This window comes from Malurus melanocephalus, unplaced genomic scaffold (assembly GCF_030028575.1).
Source record: "Malurus melanocephalus ecotype Western Australia unplaced genomic scaffold, MMel_1.1 scaffold_136, whole genome shotgun sequence".
Classification (NCBI taxonomy): domain Eukaryota; kingdom Metazoa; phylum Chordata; class Aves; order Passeriformes; family Maluridae; genus Malurus; species Malurus melanocephalus.
This window is the reverse complement of record NW_026623368.1, coordinates 1161012-1181441: the sequence shown is the minus strand read 5'-3', so window position 1 is coordinate 1181441 and position 20430 is coordinate 1161012. Positions and strand designations below refer to the sequence as shown.

At 43.5% G+C, this 20430-nt stretch overlaps 1 protein-coding gene across 4 annotated transcripts in view; it reads right to left on the bottom strand.

Annotated features, from left to right (window-relative positions):
- NHSL1 (NHS like 1) overlaps window positions 1-19316 on the bottom strand; it is a 177944-nt gene extending 158628 nt beyond the window's left edge. For all 4 annotated transcript variants that reach the window (XM_057370909.1, XM_057370910.1, XM_057370911.1 and 1 more), the window contains exon 1: window positions 18567-19316. In XM_057370909.1, the coding sequence (XP_057226892.1) occupies window positions 18567-18924 (358 nt within the window). In that variant the 5' untranslated portion in view covers window positions 18925-19316. The remainder of the gene's footprint in view (window positions 1-18566) is intronic.
- Between the last annotated feature and the right edge of the window lie 1114 nt (window positions 19317-20430).

Below are 20430 nucleotides of genomic sequence, written 5' to 3'. Positions count from 1 at the left end.
CCATTTCAACAGATTGGACTCCTCCTATAACAGAAAGGGCAGTGCTGCCCTGCATGGTGGACTGCAGATGTGGCCATCCCTACAGAAACAGCACCAAACAAAAATGCTGCACTACATTCTGACATTAACGGAAATTATCTTCTTTTCATTTTCAATAACTATTCAAGCCCTATTACAGCATCCCAGTATCTCAAGGTCTACACTATTGCCCTCTAAGGAAAACTGAAAACCATCAAATCAATCAGCTGTGCCTAACACTGGTCACGTTAGTCAGCTAAACACACACAGATTGGGGCTGACCTTATTTACATTTGCTCCAACACAAAAAATCTTCCCAGCATCCACAGAGAAACCAGTCTGCAACCAAAGTGAGAGTGGTCCCAGCAGTAGCCTACTGGACAAGCCTGGACTGCCACTTGCGGGGAGAGTAAGAGATTGCTGTAAGCGATCATCACAGAGCTGCCACTGACACAGCAAGGACGGGTCAAATGTCTCATGCCACAGATGGGCACAGGYAATTGAGACCTGAAAGCCACTGCTGCCATGTGCACAGGTCTGAAAACACAGTTGGCATGATACCACTCAAAAAGTTGACCGAAGAGTGCTGGACAAAGCCCAGCACCAGGGAGCACCACTGTGATAATGTGCATCACGGGTGAAAACGTGAGCGCGTCAGCAGCCTCACCACTGAAACCTGTTTTTGAGGCAGCAGTGAGTGTGAACAACACAGGCAAGATAAGCACAGGCTGTCTGCCTATCTGGATTGGAGATCTCACTCTTTCATGTATTCAAGTATGCTTTCCTTTACCACAACAGATGTTTCGTGATATTTCCTTTACACCTGAGTAGAGAAACTGTTTGTTTTCCCCATCCCCTGCATGCAGCAGGCACGGGAATCCCATGGCAATGCTGATCTCAGCACTCCAGCACAAGAGGTGTTCCCATCCTGCCTCCAACCTCCTCAGAAAGGTTATGCTCTCGCAAAGAAAACTCATGATCTTCAGATATTAGTACAGGTATTTTGAACCCTGAAATTTTATTTTATATATATATTTATATCATATATATTTTATATGTTTATATATATATATATTTATTTATATATATATAGAAAATGTTTTATATATATATTGAAAATGTTTACATGTTCAGCTCAGTGTTTGTCCATTTCCCATTTTTGGGTTGCTAGCWAAAAGCACTCTGAAAAATTTAGGACTTCATGTGACAAAGAAAAATTGTTAATCATCCTGCTGCCAAAAAAAAAAATCTTTATTGAGGTACTCATAAATAGCACCCTATAATACCATCTGAAATGCGTWATAGAAGATTTTCACAGGCACCAGTTAGAATTAAGTACATACCTTTCCATTTGGTATTTTTCACTTCGCAGCCTTAGTCTAATTTCTTTGAAGACACTCAACTATTGTTCTGGCAGAAGCATAAGGAAAAATTCATAGCAAAGCCTCAGAATTTTTAAATCAGTGGGAGTTAAACACAAGGCTTAAAAAAATTCTAGACCCTATCTCAGAAGCTATATAAAATATTTTTCCCATTAGCACTTTCCATGTCTAAAATTTCAAAAGCCACTGCAGACATTTACATCTACCATTCACAGACTTTTTATGGGGAGTCCTTCTGAGATTCATATTACATAACTCAGCTGGGATAAGAATTTGAGAGCAATTAATCACTGGGGATATCACACACACATCCTCAGTGAAATTTACTTAACCAAAGTCCAAAAAAGTATTTGACCCTTTCCACAGCAACCCTCAGATGTACCTCAAAGTAATTTTAGTATGTAAATCACCATCCTTTACCAATTTATGYGGTAAATCCTTCATTCTTCAATTTGTTTGCAAGGGGTTGCTAGAATTAATCAAAGCGGGGATTTTTGAGGAAAGCTTTTCAGGACTGTTACAGCAGTAGGAAAGATTTCAGCCCAGGCATTAACCAGCAGACTAACATGAAGGCAAGCTGGATTTCGCGGASCAAGCATGAACAAACAGCCAAGCAGATGAACAGGAAATCCAAGACATCTATGGACCACTGAAGTATTGATCATTAGAGGAGGGACTTTTGCAGTGGATTTCCTACAGCACCAAATAAAAACACTGATTTCATACAATGCTGGGTAAAAATCAATGCCTTGTATTTAAAGGTCTACGGAATGTTACAGGAAATCATGTAATTATTTTCCTTTATCCATTGAAGTAATCTTAATCATCACAATCATCCCAAGTCTGCAGAATACCATGMACTCCTACTCCCTTCCTCTCAGATCTGGTGGATAGATTTGGCCACCAATGCCCTATGCATCAAAGCTAAATAGATCAAAGTTCAGTTCAACAGAAGGCAAGCCAATTCCAGACAGATCTTGTGCAACCTATGAACTGGAGGGCAGCTTAATCTATTGGGATCTCATTTCACCAGTGTTGAGATGCAGGCTCTGGTATTACTTTGGATGGACATGGCAGACGACCTTAGAATTTTCTTTGTTCAGTTTTAAAATGGGAATTCTGCCATCCTCAAAGCCCTTTTGGCAATTATGAGTGAGAACATCTATGGCACATCACAGCAGCCCCATCTATGCTGTGGTTCACTTTAAAACATCAGCCTTCAAAGAAAGGATCTTGCTCTTCCTTCTAAGGATGGTGGTGGTATTTTCTTACAGAGTTCTCTGTGCAGCAGCCCATTATTCTGCACCCACAAATTCTGTACTTCCACTYTCCAAAACCAAGATCTGTCTCTACAAGACTTGCAGAGGAAGATCTCTGACCTTCAAGCAAGCCTTAAATAATACTAAAAGAGATTTTGCAAGGTCACAGTACAAGACTGCAGTAATGATCAGAGGTCTCATAGGGATGCTGGCAATTGTGAGCACTCTCAGCATCTGTTGTACTCATAGGATTTAAACCAAAGCATTTTAACTTTTGTTGATTTTTCACATTCATTTTGGTTTTTCCCTAAAATCCCCTCCAGCAAAATAWGTGACACTCCCCTCCCCTTCTCTGTTTATTTTTCTTTCAGAAACAAACCAACCTCCCGCTGGCAATACTAAGACAACACACATGAGAGTCTAACTTGACTTCAAGATGACTGCAGAAGACAGAGCTTCATTAGCTCAGTGGCACTGATGCCTGCCTCACGCTAATTTTGCTTCTTTTCAGTCGATCCCTTTCCATTTGTGCCATCTGTTCTTGTAACCACTTCACCTTTTCCGTCCACAGCAAAACAGAATAATTAATTAAACACAAAGGAGGCGGCTAGATGATCTTTAAAGGTCCTTCCAGTGTCACCTAGTTTATGATATAGCCGCACAGATAGCCATGTTCCCCACTTTCTGCTCTCAGGACACCCCAGACCGCTGGCAGAGCCCAACTGGGAGCCACCGTGCCAGCCCAACACGGCACCACCACAGCTCCTCGGAGTCCTGCCCTTACACCACACTCACTGTTCAATATTAATGAAGCTTGATTCAAAACACAAGGGCAATCCTTAGTTAGGGGGAGCTCTTTTTTTCAGATTTCAAAATAGCAAAATRTGGCCTCCAGAGCATTCCCAGATATATCACCACTCAGATTGCTGCTTCTAYGGCTGCTAATTCCCTCTCCTCCCAGAACAACCACTTCTCTGTTTTTATAGCATTTAAGTGAAGAAAAATCTCAGCAAATTTGACAAAACACAAATTTGTGATAGCTAGAGGTACTGAAATAAATGGGGGAAAGCGGGAGAGGGATAGGGTTCAAAAAGGTTTTCTTTATAAAAAAARTAATTTTTAAAAAATGTACCACAATCCTCACAAAGCAAGCTGATTGCAGAGAAAAGACAAAAAGAAGATGCAAGAGCATTTCCTCTGCAATAACAGGCAAGATATTTAYATAAAATAATTACCTCATTAGGAAACATTTGGGGACATCCCCCACAAAAGAAAAAAAATATTAAAAATCCCCCAAAACTTACCTACACAATTTTGACTTCTCTCTCTCTCCTACATCTTCACTATTATAAACAGACTCCCAAAGTGCCTGCCTCAGCATTTTTATCTCCTGAAGCAGCAGACTCTTGCCTATGAAAGCAGCACTTGAGCGTAAGGATGGACCGAGCTCCGAGGATGTGAGCATGGGGGAGGGAAGCTTCAATATTACAACCCATCCATCAACCACTTCTATAAAGCTCTTTTGTTCCAAGTTCATACTTAGCAACTCAAGGTCAAAACTGATGTTGGAAAATGCAAATCGTAAGTCAACCCAGACTTTCACCCCATGTGTCTTCTTGACCTTAAAYGCAAACAAGAAACAGACAAAAAGAAGTTTCGGCTACATGATCTATTTATATAAAAATGTGTATCAAGGAATATTAACAATGTAAAAATTATTGTGGGTTAATCTACTCTGCTACTGATACAGACTAGAAAAACAAAATCAAATGTGCATTTAGAATACAAGGCCTTTACTTTTTTGGCTTTCTTATAGTTTGGGCAAAGTCAATCGGTTGATTGCTTTCTGTTTGCTTTTTTCTTTATTGTCTATTGAGATTTGATTTTTTAGTTTTGAGGTTTTTTTTTTTTTTTTTTTTTTTTCTTTCACACACACAAACACACACACAAGGTTTGATTGAAAGCTTTTTTTTTTTTTTTCTTTTTCTTTCACACACACAAACACACACACAAGGTTTGATTGAAAGCACCACAGGGAAAACTAACTCATTTAAAGAACCCCAACCTTTTCCTCTCTGGTATAAAACAAAGGAACACATCTCTATTAGCCTTTGTCTTTAAGAAGTCCTGGGTCAGATGTTGGCAGCCTTAACGCAGAAGAAAAATAGTAGGTATTACCAATGAAAAGCAAGGGTTTCATTGCAGCCGAGAAAACAGGATGCATTCCACAGGCTATAACTATTCTCCTTAGAAACACAATACAGAAAAAAAAAATCATTCATTATGCTCAAATTCTTAAGGCCAGACTTTCAGTGAACCCCATTTTTGCAAGATTCCACAGAAGAAAGCAGCAGAGGTGCCAAATACCTGGGATTACAATCTTATCCAGTGGATATTTCCCAGAGGTGTTGTAACAAAAATCAATTTACACAGACCATAGAAAGACAGTGTAAGACAAGAGAACTCTGACACAGAACTCTGATATGGTATTTAAAATCCCTTAATTTTAGGATGATCTGGCAGTCTTTAGAATTGTCATCACAAAACTTTTTAGAGTTTTATTCCAAGATCTCACATGTAACATCTTTCATATGGAAAAATCCTGCCAAGAGCCTTAAATACAGCTGTATTGAATGCCAATTTGGCTTCCTCCATGTGAATTTGGACAATTTTAACAAGAGTTTATGAACTTGCTTTGGGGAAAAAACCCAGTGTACAATGATAGTTTGCCATCCATGTATGTAAGTTATGTAAAATACCAGATAATCCCACCGCCTAACAAAAACATTTTAAAATAAAAACTATTTCTCTCCAATAGCTTTGATTTGACCCTTAAATCATAACTTTCTTTTAAAGCGCTATCACACTTACACCATCCTGGTAATTAAGTCAGCCTAAAGGGTTGCTTACTTAGGGGAAGGATAAGAAAATGTGTTTAATTAGCAGCAAYTCAGGCTACTGAGGAACTGCTTTATTTGATCAACTGCTGCTGTGGATGATCAAAAAGGTATTTCCTGTAATTCTCATTGGAGTTWGCTTGCTTGCCCCAAGCAAGATGAAGCACAGAACTACATGGTATGTTTTCCATCCTGCTGAATAAAGCTCCCATCAACAGGCAAAAAATAGGGTACTGTAGTAATGTAACCTAGATCCTAGACAGTTTCCAAAAACCTAGCCAAGGATCTTTGTCAGAATTTCAAAGAGAAGCCGCTGCTGAAATTCTTAAGCATGCGGAAGGGTTGTTCAGGACTCCTCCTGCAAACAGTGAATGCTTTTCATTCCCTAAGAGATTATTGCCAACAGTGTCTGAAAGGTGAGACACTGGAAACACTTTCTTCACTGGAGATAGTTTCCATCTTTCTGAGATCAAGTTTATTACCTTGCCTTTCAACAGAAACAATAGTTATTTTCATGGACAGTATTAAAGCTCTTCCCACGGAGCACTGCAAGGTCAGAAGTCCTCAAGTAAATAATTAAAAATAAATAATATTAATGATAATTTTTAGAATGTGATTTTTGGCTCCCAGTTTTATTACTTGATTAACTATCACCTTCCCTTGCCCATCCTTTTTCAAATAAATGTGCTAAGACATAGTCATGGTTTAGGAATGGTATTCTCCAATTTTGTACTCCAGCTAAAGCCATGCCACTGCTTGCWCCCTCCACTCCAACTGGAGACACAAAAGGCAAAGACTATAGGTGGAGATAAGAACAATTTACTGGAAACAGCAATGASATAAGAAAACAAACAGCAACAGTACTAATGACAAATGGTATAAYATAGAGAAACTATTTACAYGGGAAGCCTGCCCCTGCCACATTTTCTTGACCAGGGTAACCCCTTCTCCCCTGTCCTGGCCAAAACCAGGACAGACATTTACCAAAGGCCCAGAGTACCCTAGCTCCCTTGATCAGGCTGTCCACCTTGGGTCCCATTAGCACCCCTCTTGGAAAGCCTTCCTGTAAGTGTAATATTGTTCCTGGTTATAATACTTTGACAAGAGGCAATGAGAAAAACCTGTAATACAAGAAAGTCCATTTAAGCATATGGAAAAGCATTTTTACTGTTGGGTTGTGAACGCTCCATCCCTGGAGATAAGGTACACAGCCTTCAGCACCCGGCTCACACTCCGCCTATCCTGAGCRGGGGCTGGATCAAGTGGTCACAGCCAGAAGGTGACCAATAACTCAGTGTCCAGATGGAGATCGGTGACAAGCAGGGACCCTCAGGGGTCTGTACTGGGACCAGTTCTGTTGAACGTCATCAATGACGTAGATGAGGGGATCAAGTGCACCCTCAACCACTTTACTGAGCTGAGTGGGGTGGCTGACATGCCAGAGGGGCAGGGTGCCATCCAGAGGGACCTGGATAAGCTYAACACGTGGACCCATGTGAACACTGTGAGGTTTACCCATCCAGGAGCAAAGCTCCCAACACAGGACCTTCGGTGACTACTCAAGCAGCCTCAAGAACTTTTCCTTRAAAAGTTTCATTCCATTCAAGCTCACTGTCTCAGCTTCAACAAGAGCCCCCAAGGTAGGGGGAGAAATCAAAGAAAGGTAGAGCAGCACATGACACACAGCTCGAGTATCTTTTTTAACACGTTGCAAGTGGAGGCTGTGCTTTAGTGCTAACCATGACCATGAAGAACTTCAGGCTGCTCACTTCAGTGCTTAAACACAGAGTTCATACCCAACTTGCTTTTTGGTGCTATCTGCCTTTRGTCAGTCAGTCATTTTTCCAGTTGGCCATTTCTGTTAAAAGCTGAGATATTCTGGGACTCTCCCTGATAAGTTCAAACTTCCACTACAGACATAGCCACGCTTTCATTTGTCTTCAGGGCTCTGTTTATTCATATTTTTATAAGCCACTAATAATAATCTAAATTAAAAATACCATATGTGCATAGACATAACTAGTGATAAACCAACGGAGCACAAACACGCCAAGCTGACAGGAGCTCAAATGAAGACAAGCTTTTGTCTGTCATGACCTAATTCATTTTTCTACCAGTTGCACTAYACAATGCATTTAAATCATTTAAATATTTGATGCGTTAACCTGCAGCACATTATCTCTATGTACAATTCTATACTGAATTACCTACTCTTCCTCCTACCTTTTACAAGATGCAGCTATTTCCAGACTGCAGCAAGTTCACAATTTGTCAGCAAGGTTACTAACAGTAAAAAAAATGCTTTGCAAAGAAAAAGCTACTGTATTTTATGTGTTGGGAAAAGGAATAGGGGAGGAAAACATGCTCAGTTAGAGCAACAGGGTCAAAACAACACGCCTTGAAGAGCACTCCCCTCCCATGTTACATACCACACTTTTCAGAGGGGACATCACAAGTTATAGAATTCAAGCCAAACTCAGCAATGAGTGGGAGCAGGCAAGATAATAARCACTGCAGATGGTTTTAGTCTTCATTACCATGCAGTAGACACAATGTCTCTGTAACAGATATGGACAAACAGAGGCTTTTGTAACATGACAAACTAAAAAGCATCAAGAGCTCTGTGTTTTTGTGGTATTCTTCACCTCCGGCAAACACTCTGTGGATTTCTAATTACCTGGTCTTCCTCTAGACCTCAAAAAGCCCATAACTGTTGTGAAACTTTGGGTTCTTCAAAACAGACCTTTTTAAGCCACACTTAACTAAATTACCATCTTCTGGATTCACTCGTAGGTGTTATGACTGGACTCTCTCAGGGCAAAGAGCCTTCTAACTCGCACTTCAATCTGCATTGTGGCTGTGCTCTGTAACTGCTTCCTAATGTTTTAAGGAAATTTGTTTTCAAAAACAGGCCAACACTGCACTTTACCTTTCCTTCAAGAGAAGCGAGCACAGCCTCTCTCGTCCACGTGGATTTGATGAGCGACAGCCTTGTCCTACYGCTGACCATCAAGACAAAGCAGGGCAAGAGAACTGACTCACACCTGCCTCGTTTTCCCCAGCTTCCCTATATTTCCTGAAGGTAAAGATGACGATTAYAGATTACAATTCCATATGTTTTGTAATTACTGTATAATTATAAGTGCAACAGTAATTTCAAAATCAGCTGCAATGATGTATTTACATTGAAACCACCCTTGTTATGATCGTGCTTGCCTCCCCAGGACGAGGCAAACCCCGTGCTACCCGGGATTCCAGAAGCGCTGAGCCAGAGCCACTTTCGGCACATGTTGCACAACCGGGGCCGAGCCCAGCGCAGCCCAGCGGGGTCAGGGCCCCCCCTCCATGGGATTGCTCCCCGCAGGGCTYAGGCTGCCCCAGCCTGCCCAACAGGACTGCACATGCTCCCCACTGCAAGGGCAGCAGCAGAGATATTGGAAAGGGTGTTGGCCCCGTGGAGATCAGTTGCCATACCAGTTTGCCATATCTTGGTTTCYAGCAAGGTCGCAAATGCAACTGGTACAAAACCTTTCAGTTCTAACCCCATTACAGCCCTTCTGTTTCCTATCATAGCCATTCCCTACGGCATGCTTTCAGCCATGCGGAGTGGCTTTATGGCAAATACACTTATACCTTAAAATACTCAATCTTCTATCTCATAATATTATTAAAATAAAGTTAGGAGGAACCATACASTGACTACCTACCTTTATTTTAATAGAACAAGGATATAGCTCAACAAACAAGTTGCAGAAAAYGGCATCTAAACTAACACACCAAGAAATATTTATGAACGTTACCGTATTTCCATTCTTTCTTCCTCATAACGAATCTAGAATAAACTTATTCCTTTCTCACAAGTTCACATAAGAGGGCCTCTGTGTTTCCAGCACTACAAATCAAAATAGTATAAAGGATCATATAACCTTGTACTTGTGTAATTGTTCATATACTCATGAACATGTATCTTCAATCTTACACAGTGGTTATTTTCATAAATTCTTGGATTTTTGAACTTCTGCAAATAAATATTTTTCAGCGTCCAGGACATATACTGGAGGGAGGAAAAATAATTGAAAATTTCGAATAGAAAGGATGTCCAGAGTAATGGGTGGTGGTTGTTGCTGTGTTATCAATCAAGTTTTGCTTGTGCTGTCYTTCTTCCAAATTGAAAACCAAATAGCACAGTTAACAAAAAGTTTTGTAAGAGCTTGTTCTCATTTCCTGGTAGTTGGATCCTTTTTTCTACCACAAAATTTTTTCAGCATCTCTAAGGACAATGAAGCTAACAATATTTTGAGATTTTCTTTTTAACTTTTAATGATACTGCATTAGTCAAACATCACTTGGCTTCTCAATCCTTCCAAGTAGATTCAGTTACTCACCATGAACKAGATACTGAACAGGAAGGGAAAGCCAACACCGCTTGCTTGGGAGCTCTTCCCTCCCATACAGCAGGAACAAAAGGTGCCACTAGAGATAACCCACAAAACACTCATCTCGGGTCCTGCTGAGCTTCCTGTAAGCARACTCCATCTGCTGCCAAAAGCCACAACTTGCTAAAGCAGAAAACAAAGGATAGATACCCATTTGCAAGGAGGAAGACTGAGCTTGCTTTCTTACTCAAATCCAAGATTTTGGGAAACCTTACCAATGTAATAGCCACACACACAGGAAGTATGTAAGCCAGTGAGTGGCAATATTTATCCCACCACTTGAAAGCTGTTGAGGGCTCATCTGTAGCCAGCATTCTGATGGTAAAAAAAAAAAATAAAAATTGGGAGGAACAAGAAGAAAGAAGAGCATTCAAGTACAACCATTACCAATTAMAACATACTGTAGAAGTCTCTTGTTTTCATTTTCCAATTGGCCACTCAACCAGGAAGGAAATAAAAAGTGTAAAAAMCCCCACTATTGTCACTGTTACTCAATAGGCTTGAAATCTCTATCATTTTTCCATTATGATTAACATTTGCATTTATTACTAGTAGAAAAAACAAGTGGCTCAGTTCTTCAGACAGCATCCATAGTTCCRATATACTTCAGGAGGCAGCTGTTCTAGTCCTAATCTCTGAAAACTTAGGAGCTAAGTTAATTAAAAAATTACAATCTTAGATTAATCAAAATTTGGTTAGCTAGGCTACAGCTGATTACAGTAAAAGGAATGTCCAATCAAGTAACTTAGCAGATCTACTTGCTATCAATATGTCAAATTTCAAATTAAAAAAGAGCTACTGCTCACATTAGGGAAATTAAACCTACTGAAACACTGAAATGTCCTTTAAGTTTGAAAGWTATAAGAATTCAGCCATAGATACACACTAAAGTCAATTCCTTTGAGGTTTGTTTTTTTTTTTTTTTTAATTTCAAGTAATAACATTATATTCTCACTTCCACCATTGTAATGCTGTACGTGGTTTTGGTCTTGGCTTATGCTCCAATAGCAGAGCAATAGACATGTTTGGAAGGGCAGCAATAAGAATGAAGAAAGGGGCATACTCAGACAGTCATTATGGCATTATCCACTGTCCCACAACCCCAGCCAGGAAGGMCTTACACTGGGGCTAACACCAAGGGGTTATGAAATAGAGGGGTGAGACACCCCTATTGTCGTGAGAAAGCCAGCAGCTCCATCCAATTTCACCMTTCCCTGTCTCTGCCTCCCATCACCTCACCTCCTTCCTCAGTAATCCTACAGACTATCAGGCCTGCAGAAAGTGTGGTATTTGAGGAGGGGGAAATGCTGAGTTTTAACAAGCGACATGGGTGGGGAGGCACAGAGCAGACACTGAAACCTCACAACAGGCAGGGTTGGGGATGGAGAGGCAGCTCAGAGCACACCTGGGGTGAGTGGGGAATCTGAACTGCTAAAGCAAATGAGGAGGAGAAAATAGGAGGAAGAAAAAAAATTAATCAGGTCTTAACCTAAAAACTGTGTAGTCCAGTGGCTTCAACAGGGTAACTACCAAGAGGAGTGATGGAAAAAGCAATTACTTGATTCTGCCTCTCTGCRGGAGTAACTACCCTGCCTCCAGATTGCAAGGTGCCTTAAACTCAATCCCATTCATTGGACATTAAGCATTTATGTCCTAACTACTCCTAGATCTTAAAGGGCAATGAAATCTCATATGCACAATGCTGATTACAGGACAAGAGGACAATAAATAAATAAATAAAAACAACCCAACTTAAACCACCATAATTCACAAATGACAAAGAGAAGCCAGAAGCAGCCCTGCCCAACTAAAGCAGGGCAGGATATACTTACAAACAACTTGCAACATCCACCCACATTAATCTGTGCTGAACCCACAGGTAGCAAAATATTTTTTTTCTAGTCTCTTTAAGTGGCATGTCATCCAGGCTGTCTGGAGACTGCCATCCAACCAGCAGGTTTCCTATCCAACCTAGAGCCAAGAACAACATTTAATTAGCATGTTTAATTGATCTTGTTAACTGTTAGGGTGGACAGCTTTGATCTTGCCTGCTGATAGCTAGTTTAGGACTACAAAAGAAGCTGGGGCTTTGCATAATTGCCAAGCTTTSGATGTGTGTTTTTTAATTCCTCCTATTTCCCAATCCCCCTTTCAGTTTCTGCTGCACTAGTGCTCYGGATAACAGGAAGCAAAGCACATGCCCTCATTTATTGTATCATTTATTTGAGCATGCAGRAGAAAAAAAAGGAAGATGAGGAAAGGGAAATTGCTGCTCCTTCACCCAGAAATACAGAAAAAGGCCAGGAATTAYCACAGCAAATCTGGCCTGGGCAACATTAAGTGAAGTATCCCATGGSTGAGGGCAGCCAGCACCAAACACTTCAGTGAAAGATGCAGGAATCGCTAAGCACATGTGGGATAATCTGCTCTCAACCCCCCAAAAGCCTCATCTTACTTTCTGTTGATTAGAGGCTGGTTTAAATTCCAGGACAGAGGGTTTGAGAAATTTCAGTGGCTTTCCACTGTGTTGTTTTATGTTTGTTAATAGGTTCATCCAAAAAAAATTACTCTTCTGCAAGAAATTTCTATTAGCAGCTTAGAGAGAAGGCCACAAGACCACGATTACTAGCTTGCACTCAACCAAGATGAGACTGTGCCAACACTAATAGGAAGAGAAACTTCTGAGGACATTTTAGTGCATCCTAGAATATCTAGCAACCTTCAAAATTGATGTTAATTGAAAACAACTAAATACAAGTATGTTTAATTCATTAACTACCTCTCCTAAAGACTGTTTTCCTGAATGATCAAGCCAGTCATAAGTTCRACGGAAATAAATGTTCGTAGGTGGTGTATAATAGGTCCTGAGCAATGTACAAAGCAGCTCTACATTTCAGCCAAAGAGTGTCAACTGCTTTTAGAACAGCAAGCCAAACCCTCATCAAACTGAATTCAGCTGGAGCTTTGCCACTCAGCAGGACAACGACTTGGCCCACCATCCCCATGGGAAATCTTTCTCTAACTCAGACTCTCTTCCTGCTTATTTCAAATGAAATCTCCTTTGGATCAGGTTGAATTTCCACAGATAATTAGTCTTGCACTAGCTAAATAAAACAAGAGTTATATTGCTTTTGAGCAGCAAACTGAATAATTACAACAGGGYTAAAGAGAAAATTTCTTCTATTCTTTCCCAATGGGAACTTAGGAATTAACTGTTTAACATGGTTGAACTTTGCTGTTGAATCTTCGTACTGCACAGCAACAGAGAGAAGCACCACAGTGCAGTCACCTCAAGCATCTGCAATCACAGAAGAACTGTAGCTCCCAAATAGTGCTAGAACAGAGAGTTCTTCACCTAAAAGCCTGTCTTTTCTCACCAAAGCTTTCTCAACAGCACATTGTGGTTTTGGTGGTTAGTTTGGGGATTTTGGTTGTGGTGTGTTTTGTTTTCTTTTGTGGGGGTGGGTGTTGGGGTTTTTTTTGCTAAACCTTTTTCTAAAGAAGGTTTCTCCTTGTTGCTACAGAATGATGAATATCTTGTATTCCCTGTCCTTACACCAGAAACTATAGAAAGTCAGCCAACCCCTTCATCTCCTGCCTACTGCTGATACTGTCTCAATGCTCACTTTTGGTGGCTTGGGATGGAGGAGGGGTTTCCCTAGGAATAAGCTGAATAAAGCTTCCTGTTCGGCTAAAGCAGGAAATGTGCTCCAGTACTGCCTTGCACACAGTGAGTGGAAAATACTTACTAAACAAAATAGCAGGAGATGAAGTGTAAACTGGATTGTCCTTCCACCATGCAAATAGAAAGCCATTACTCCCCTCCCCCCAAGCTCGCTTGCATTAACATGCTTAAACTTGGAAAAAAAAAAAGAAAGAAAAACATACATATGTATAGACATTGTGCATYAAAATCAAATTATCATGCTGTGCCTTTAAACACTGGAGGATATTGAACAACAMCACTAATTAGGAGGTAGCATTTCCTCCCTCCCACAGAATCTGTTCCTTTCTGTCAGAACAGAAGGAGGTGCAACTGACCAAACCCCAAACTGAACCAGAAGTTGTCATTAGCACAACCTCCCAGCATCTCTCTCAAAACACCTCTTCAGAAAGACTTAAAAATAAATAGCAGAGAAGATGGAAGAGACAGACTTCCAGTCTGTCAAGTCATTGGGATTTACAGAAAAGAACATCAATATTAATTTTTGCATGACCAACAGCAGATGGCAGGAGACAAATATTAATGGAAAAAAGGGCCTTCTTCATGCCCTACAAAAACAATGACTGTTTAAGGCCTCATAGCACTTTCTAAGAGGTGGCCTTGTAATTCATGCAAGATTCCTCTGCTGCCATCATATGCCTTCTGATGAGCTCTGATCACTTCAAAGAGGCACCTGCCCTTATCCATCCTGATGTTTAAGAACCGAAAGTGATGAAAAACTGCATCACCTGATGCTTGGTCACAGCTACAGATGCACATTGCTAGGAAAGAAAAAGCTGTTAAGCAAGTCCTGTGGTGTGAAACATATGATGGCAGCTGGAAACATATGACAAAACATCATGCAAAACAGCAACACACATAAGTTTAATGAAAACCTGATGAAAGACTGTTAGAAAAGTACTGAATCTAATTAATTCTCTAGACGTGGCCAGTGCAGCTGAACTAAGGTCACAAGTACTGCACGCTACACTTGAATTCTATACTCCACCTTGAGCCATTGGTGCCTCCCACCCCTATGAGTTATAAACCAGTCATCAGCCCATGGGGACGTGTCTCACTGTATTTTGATGTCCTGTCTTGTGGCACAACACCCTGCTCATTATGCAAAGCCCAAATACACGYAAAGAAAGCATTGCCTTAAAAATAACCTTGTTTTGAAACAAAGTCAAGCAMAAGTTTCTCAGTTGGGGGGATATAATGAGAAACTTCTCTCCACTCTAAACAAAAGGTTAAGGAGAGCCAAACCAAACCAGGGAAAGCAGAGTCATTCTTGTAAACCCCTGAAAAATCAACCATCACCAATACTTCATACATACAAAAGCTACCTTCAGAATCCTGAAGCAAACATGAAATTAAACTCTCCAAGCATGTGGGGCACACCAGTACAAAACCCTCGGGAAGGAGGCCTCTCACATGAAGTGCATGGCAGAATTCCACCCACTCTTGAAAAATGGGAAAGTTTACCCCTAGTAAGGGGTAAGGGTTGCAAACACAGCACCTACAGCACTACAGCACATCCTTGCCACATCAGRAAGTTCTCTCCCATGCGGAGCAATGAATGGATGTTCTTGAACTTAATGCATTCACTACAGATACTGAGGAGTATGTAACAGAAGAGAAACACCAGAGATCATCTGAGACATGTTTACCTATTTATACTCTAATATCTAGACCCAGGAGCGTATGGATCTTACACACACACAAGGAGACACGGTACAGACAGACCAGCAAGCACAGTCAATGACTGTAGAGACTGACTAAGTGAAAACAAAGAGCTTTGTTCTGCCTGCTTTCCCTCCCTCACACCCCTGCCCATGCTCAGTGAGGAACAAACACTAATGGATCCCTGTTATCTGAAGGGTACTGCATGTAAACTTTACTTTGAAACAAAATTATGATAGCCTAAAAATAAAAACACCCACAGTTTCAAAGTATGTGCTTTCCCAAGCACCTCGGACACACACAGTATATCTTCTACCAGCTGCCAGTCTGCAGCTACTTCCCAAGAAGTGTTTGTGACCTGGATTTGAAGTTTGCTAGTCCTCTTCTGGTCCTTCCCATRCAACATCATGCTGGGATCTCAAAAATCATTCTGGAACCTTCAGYTGCAAGAGGAAATTATTGTCTGGGCCCAACAAAGAGAACAAAAGCCATTTATTCAAGTAGAAATTTACCCATGATTTGAAAAGCAGGTGTACAATGTCCTATCCCCTCATCCTGAATGCAAGAGCAAATTACTTGAATCATCTGACACAATGTCATGCTGCACCTGTGTGTGTACTTGTGCACCACAAGAGGTGCAGTAGTTTACAATATTTGCCCCACAAGAAAAYGTTTATGATTAGCAAAAAAATCTAGTAGAGTGGGAAAGCAATTATACARTCCTTGTGGTTCTTATAGTCCCGCACCAGCAAACAGCTTTCTCTATGAGGCTTCAAAAATGGGAAGGAAAAATCCCCCTTGCCGTCATTCCCAAACAAATTAAATCATTCTCTTCGTTTTCCATCTATTTCCTGTTAATGTCAGGAACAGGGTTAAACTTGCACACACACCTTGACAGCATGTATTACAGAGACCTTCGTGATTCTAACTGCAACTGAGCATCCTACCTGATCTCCTTGGCCAGACTGCAATATCTAGAAAGCCCATAAGAATTGTCATGGCTCAATGTGGAACTTCCTATCAATATGCTTAGCCTCCACAACAATTGGTAGTGACTGAATAGGTAAATAAAATAACCACCCTTTACTAATAAAACAAAAACAAACAAACAAACAAAAAATCCAAAMMAAAAAAAAAGTAAAAAATAYATTAGAAAGAAGTAATTGTTAATTCTCTTAGACTTTAATAAACAAGATCTTTGAAAAGTAAATATTAGCAACAGCAGCAATGCAGTTTTCAAGTAGCAAAAATGAATGAACAGCACTGATGCTGCTTAGCAAAGAATTTAAAACCAAACAGAGAAAGCCAAACAGAATTGCATCCAGTTTTGGGCATGACAATGACAAGAGCAAAGACCATCAAATTAGAAGCAATAACAGGCTTAGCCCAAAGAACTGAGTTGTAACAACAATAACAAAAATTCATGAATATATAATTTGTGCAAAACAATGACTAAGAAAGAATACAATCACTAAGAGTCTGACAAATAGATTTCAGGGTTTGCACAGTGCACCATTAGCCTTATTCCACCCTTGCCTTTATATACATTGCATCAGTGTACGATAATTATTAGTGTCCTCTTTAAACTGAGATAAATAAATGCTGCTTACTATGAGGCAATCAATTTAATATACCACCATACCGCAGGTATCCCCAGTAATAACACATTTTCATTTCAAATCTGACTGAACCACGCCATACCAAATTAACATAACTACATTGGCAGAAAAGATTATACTTGTCTTGGTGAGGAACAAATGGTCCTTCAGTTTATCATACAGTTACAAAACACTAAAAAAAGTAAAACTGGTTAGCACAAAACTTTTGCCTCACACTTAAAAACCATTAAGTTTGGTAAGGAGGATGAAGGCATCCTTCTTTGGAGAAACCAAATACCCAATTATACCATAAGGAATAATTCTGCAATGAGACAGGTAAGTTACCCATACAGGGTTCCCTTTAAGTCTTATTGTGAAAGGCCTTCATTCTTATTTTGCTCATAAGTATGCCATATGCAAAGTAAGCTTTCTACTTCCATTCGAAAGAAACTATTAGTGGTCTCTGTGCAGCAATCCTATYTAGGCTGGGCTTACACTTTACACAGCTGCCACAAATGTTGCAACACAGTTCCTTTGGGTTTCTGAATGTTTCCAGCACATTGAGAAAGCTAAGCTGACGTCGCAAGCCATCTCCCACATTGTCTGTGGGGAGCTTGATCATGCGAACAAAACTTCACGTACCAGATGCAATTTTTACTGGTTCCTTTCTCCGAAGTTGAAGCAAGCTCAGAATTTTTTTTTCCTACAGCTCTGTGCAACTGTACAACTAGTCACTTCTGAGGGCCACTTCACACGCCCTGAAAGAAACTTAAGAACCACCTCCCCATGCTGCCACTACTTAGGAATCCGAGGCTGAATCTGCATCTTGCTGCTTGGGCTCCGCATGAAGTTGAAATTACAAGTTTGAGATCAGCTCTCCACAAAGAACAGAAGCTCGAGAGAACCGAGAGACACAAAACCAGCTGCAAAGTACATCCAGGTTTCTATTTACTGAGATCTTCCCATGCACATACAAAAGAATTAATCAGGCATGTGGGCTGAACTGTCAGAAGCTCGGCTGATCCCAAGTCTAGCGCAAACCYGGCGTAAACACATAAACAAACTCCCCCGGGATCGCAGCGCTATCACCTCCCGGCGTTGGCGGTGCTGGCAGCCCCCCGCCCCCGGCCAGTCCGCTGCCCGCCCTGCGGAGACATCCTCCCCGGTGAGCGAGAACACAGCCCGGGCTCCGCCACACAGAAGCGCTGGGGGAACACCGCAGCCACCGGCCCCGCACGCTGACACCGCCCCTCCCGCCCGGGCCGGGGCCGCTGGGACGGAGCCCGGGGCCGGGGTCTCCCGGCGGGAGATGAGCAGCGCCGCACCGCAGCCCCTGGGCACCGGCGGGACCACGGGAGGAGCCGCTGCGGGACCGGGGGCGGCCGCAGCCACCTGAGCACAGAAAAAGCGACACGGGGATGCTTAAGTTTCCCTCTTTCATTTTTTAAATAAATCACAAGCTAGAGCCCAGCCTCCTGCTCCAACCGCCCCGCCACCGGGCGGCCGCCCTCCGGCCGGTCCTCCCGCTCCCTGAGCCGCCCCGCCACCGTCCCGGACGAGCTCGCAGCGCTGRGGAAGGGTGGTACTCACGGATCTTGACTTTGCGGTGGTCGAGGCGGGCGAGGAGCTCCTCCAGGGCGCCGAGGCGGCGCTGGAGCCGGGCGTTGCGGTGGCACAGGGAGTCCGCCTCGCTGAGGATCCCGCCGAAGATGTCGCCGGCGCAGCGGGAAAGGTCGGAGAGCTGCATCAGCAGCGACACCAGCGCGTACGAGCTGACCTGCTCCAGCGTCCCGAAGAGCGGCACCGCGCCGCGGCGGCGCCCGCCGCCCCCCTCCGTCGCCCCGGCGTGGTCCCCCGGCGCCGGGCCGCCCCGCTCCGCGCCATCCCCGCCGGCCTCTTCCAACCTGCACAGCTTCAGGGGCTCCAGGGTCCGCAGGGGGAACGGCATCGCGGCCGGGGACGGGGGGCAGCGCGGGGCAAGGCAGCGGGAGGGGTGGCGGGGAGAGCTAGGCGTCCCCGGCGCGAAAAGTCTTCATCCGCGCAGCGGCCGCGGTGACAAAAGTTCAGAGAGAGGAGAGGGAGGGAGAGAGGGAGAAGAGCACAACAACAACAATTGAATAGGGGCGGGAGGGCGGCCAGGCTAGGCGCTCCGGGGCCGGGGGGAAGCCGCCGCCGCCTCGGCGCAGGGGGAGCCCCGCGCGGTGCCCATGTGCGGGAGTGGCCCCCGGAGGCGGGAGCGGCCCCGGGAGGAGGGAGGGGATGGGAGGGGAGAGGAGGGGGAGAGGAGCGGGGCGCAGCACCCCCGCACGGCGGGCGCGGTGAGAGTCCGGAGCGGCCGGGAGAAAGAGCCCGGCTTTCTCTCCCCGAAGTGAGGATGAGGCGGGGAGGGAGGGGAAGGAGGAAGCGTGGGAGGGAGACTGAAGCGCCCTGGATGCRGCCACAAAGGAGGAAAACCAGCCAGAGGAGGAGGAGAGAGAAAGCCCGGACCAGCTCCACCTGGGGATCCCCGCGCCGTTGCAGGCACTTTTCTGAACGTACCAAACTCCCAACCCGGAAAGCGAGAGCTGGAAAAAGAGGAGGAGGGAAGGGAGGGGTGTGTGGGGGGAAGCCTCCGCGAACCTGGGAAAAGCAAAGGAGACCGCCGCCTACCTGTGGCTCCCCGAACTGGAGCCTCACCCTGCCCAGCCAGCCAGCAGCCAAGGTAGCTGCTCCCGGGCCGGCCCCGCGGCGCTCGGTCCAGCGGGAATCCCCAGGGAGAAGCCACCCCCCTCCGGCCACCTCTGSTCAGCCAAAGGGGCCAAGCAAGAGAGAGGGCAGGTCTCGTCTCAAGCCCTTTCCCCCACCGCTCTGCGGGTCAGGCCGTAGGTGTTGTTCCAAGGCAGACGAAGAAGAGCAGCCTACTAGGAAGGACGAGTTCGCTTTGGTTAATTTTTAGTAAGATTGACACTAAGGTAGGAAAAGCTGACTCTGGCCCATGACATCGCGCGTGACGGCAGCACCAAAGGTTGCACATAATGCTGGTGCGGACGGAAGGCAGGTTCCAGCCTCTGAAGTCCCCGCGATTTGCCCGCGTAGATCACAATCAGCTCTTCATGGGGATGACGGCTCTAATGAGCTATTCCCCACAGAACCAATTTAGCCCACTAGCAACTGTCAACAGCTGCTATTTAATTTTAATTGGACAATGCCCTACTGGCTCTGGCTCCTGCTATATGATAAAGAGAGGAACCCAATSCCTCTCTTCTTGTGGGAAAGGGCCCTGGGGAAATGTGGTTGTATAGTCCCTTCCTGCCTCATAGCTTGTTCTGGCTCCTGCTGCAGCTGATGAATCTGTGTGATGAAAGAAAAAGGATCAGCTGGAGAGAGAATGGCACCGTGCATATGTCCCTGGACCATTCTATTAGCATCTCGAGGAAACACAATTCATGTATCAAAATATTTGCATCACAGTATT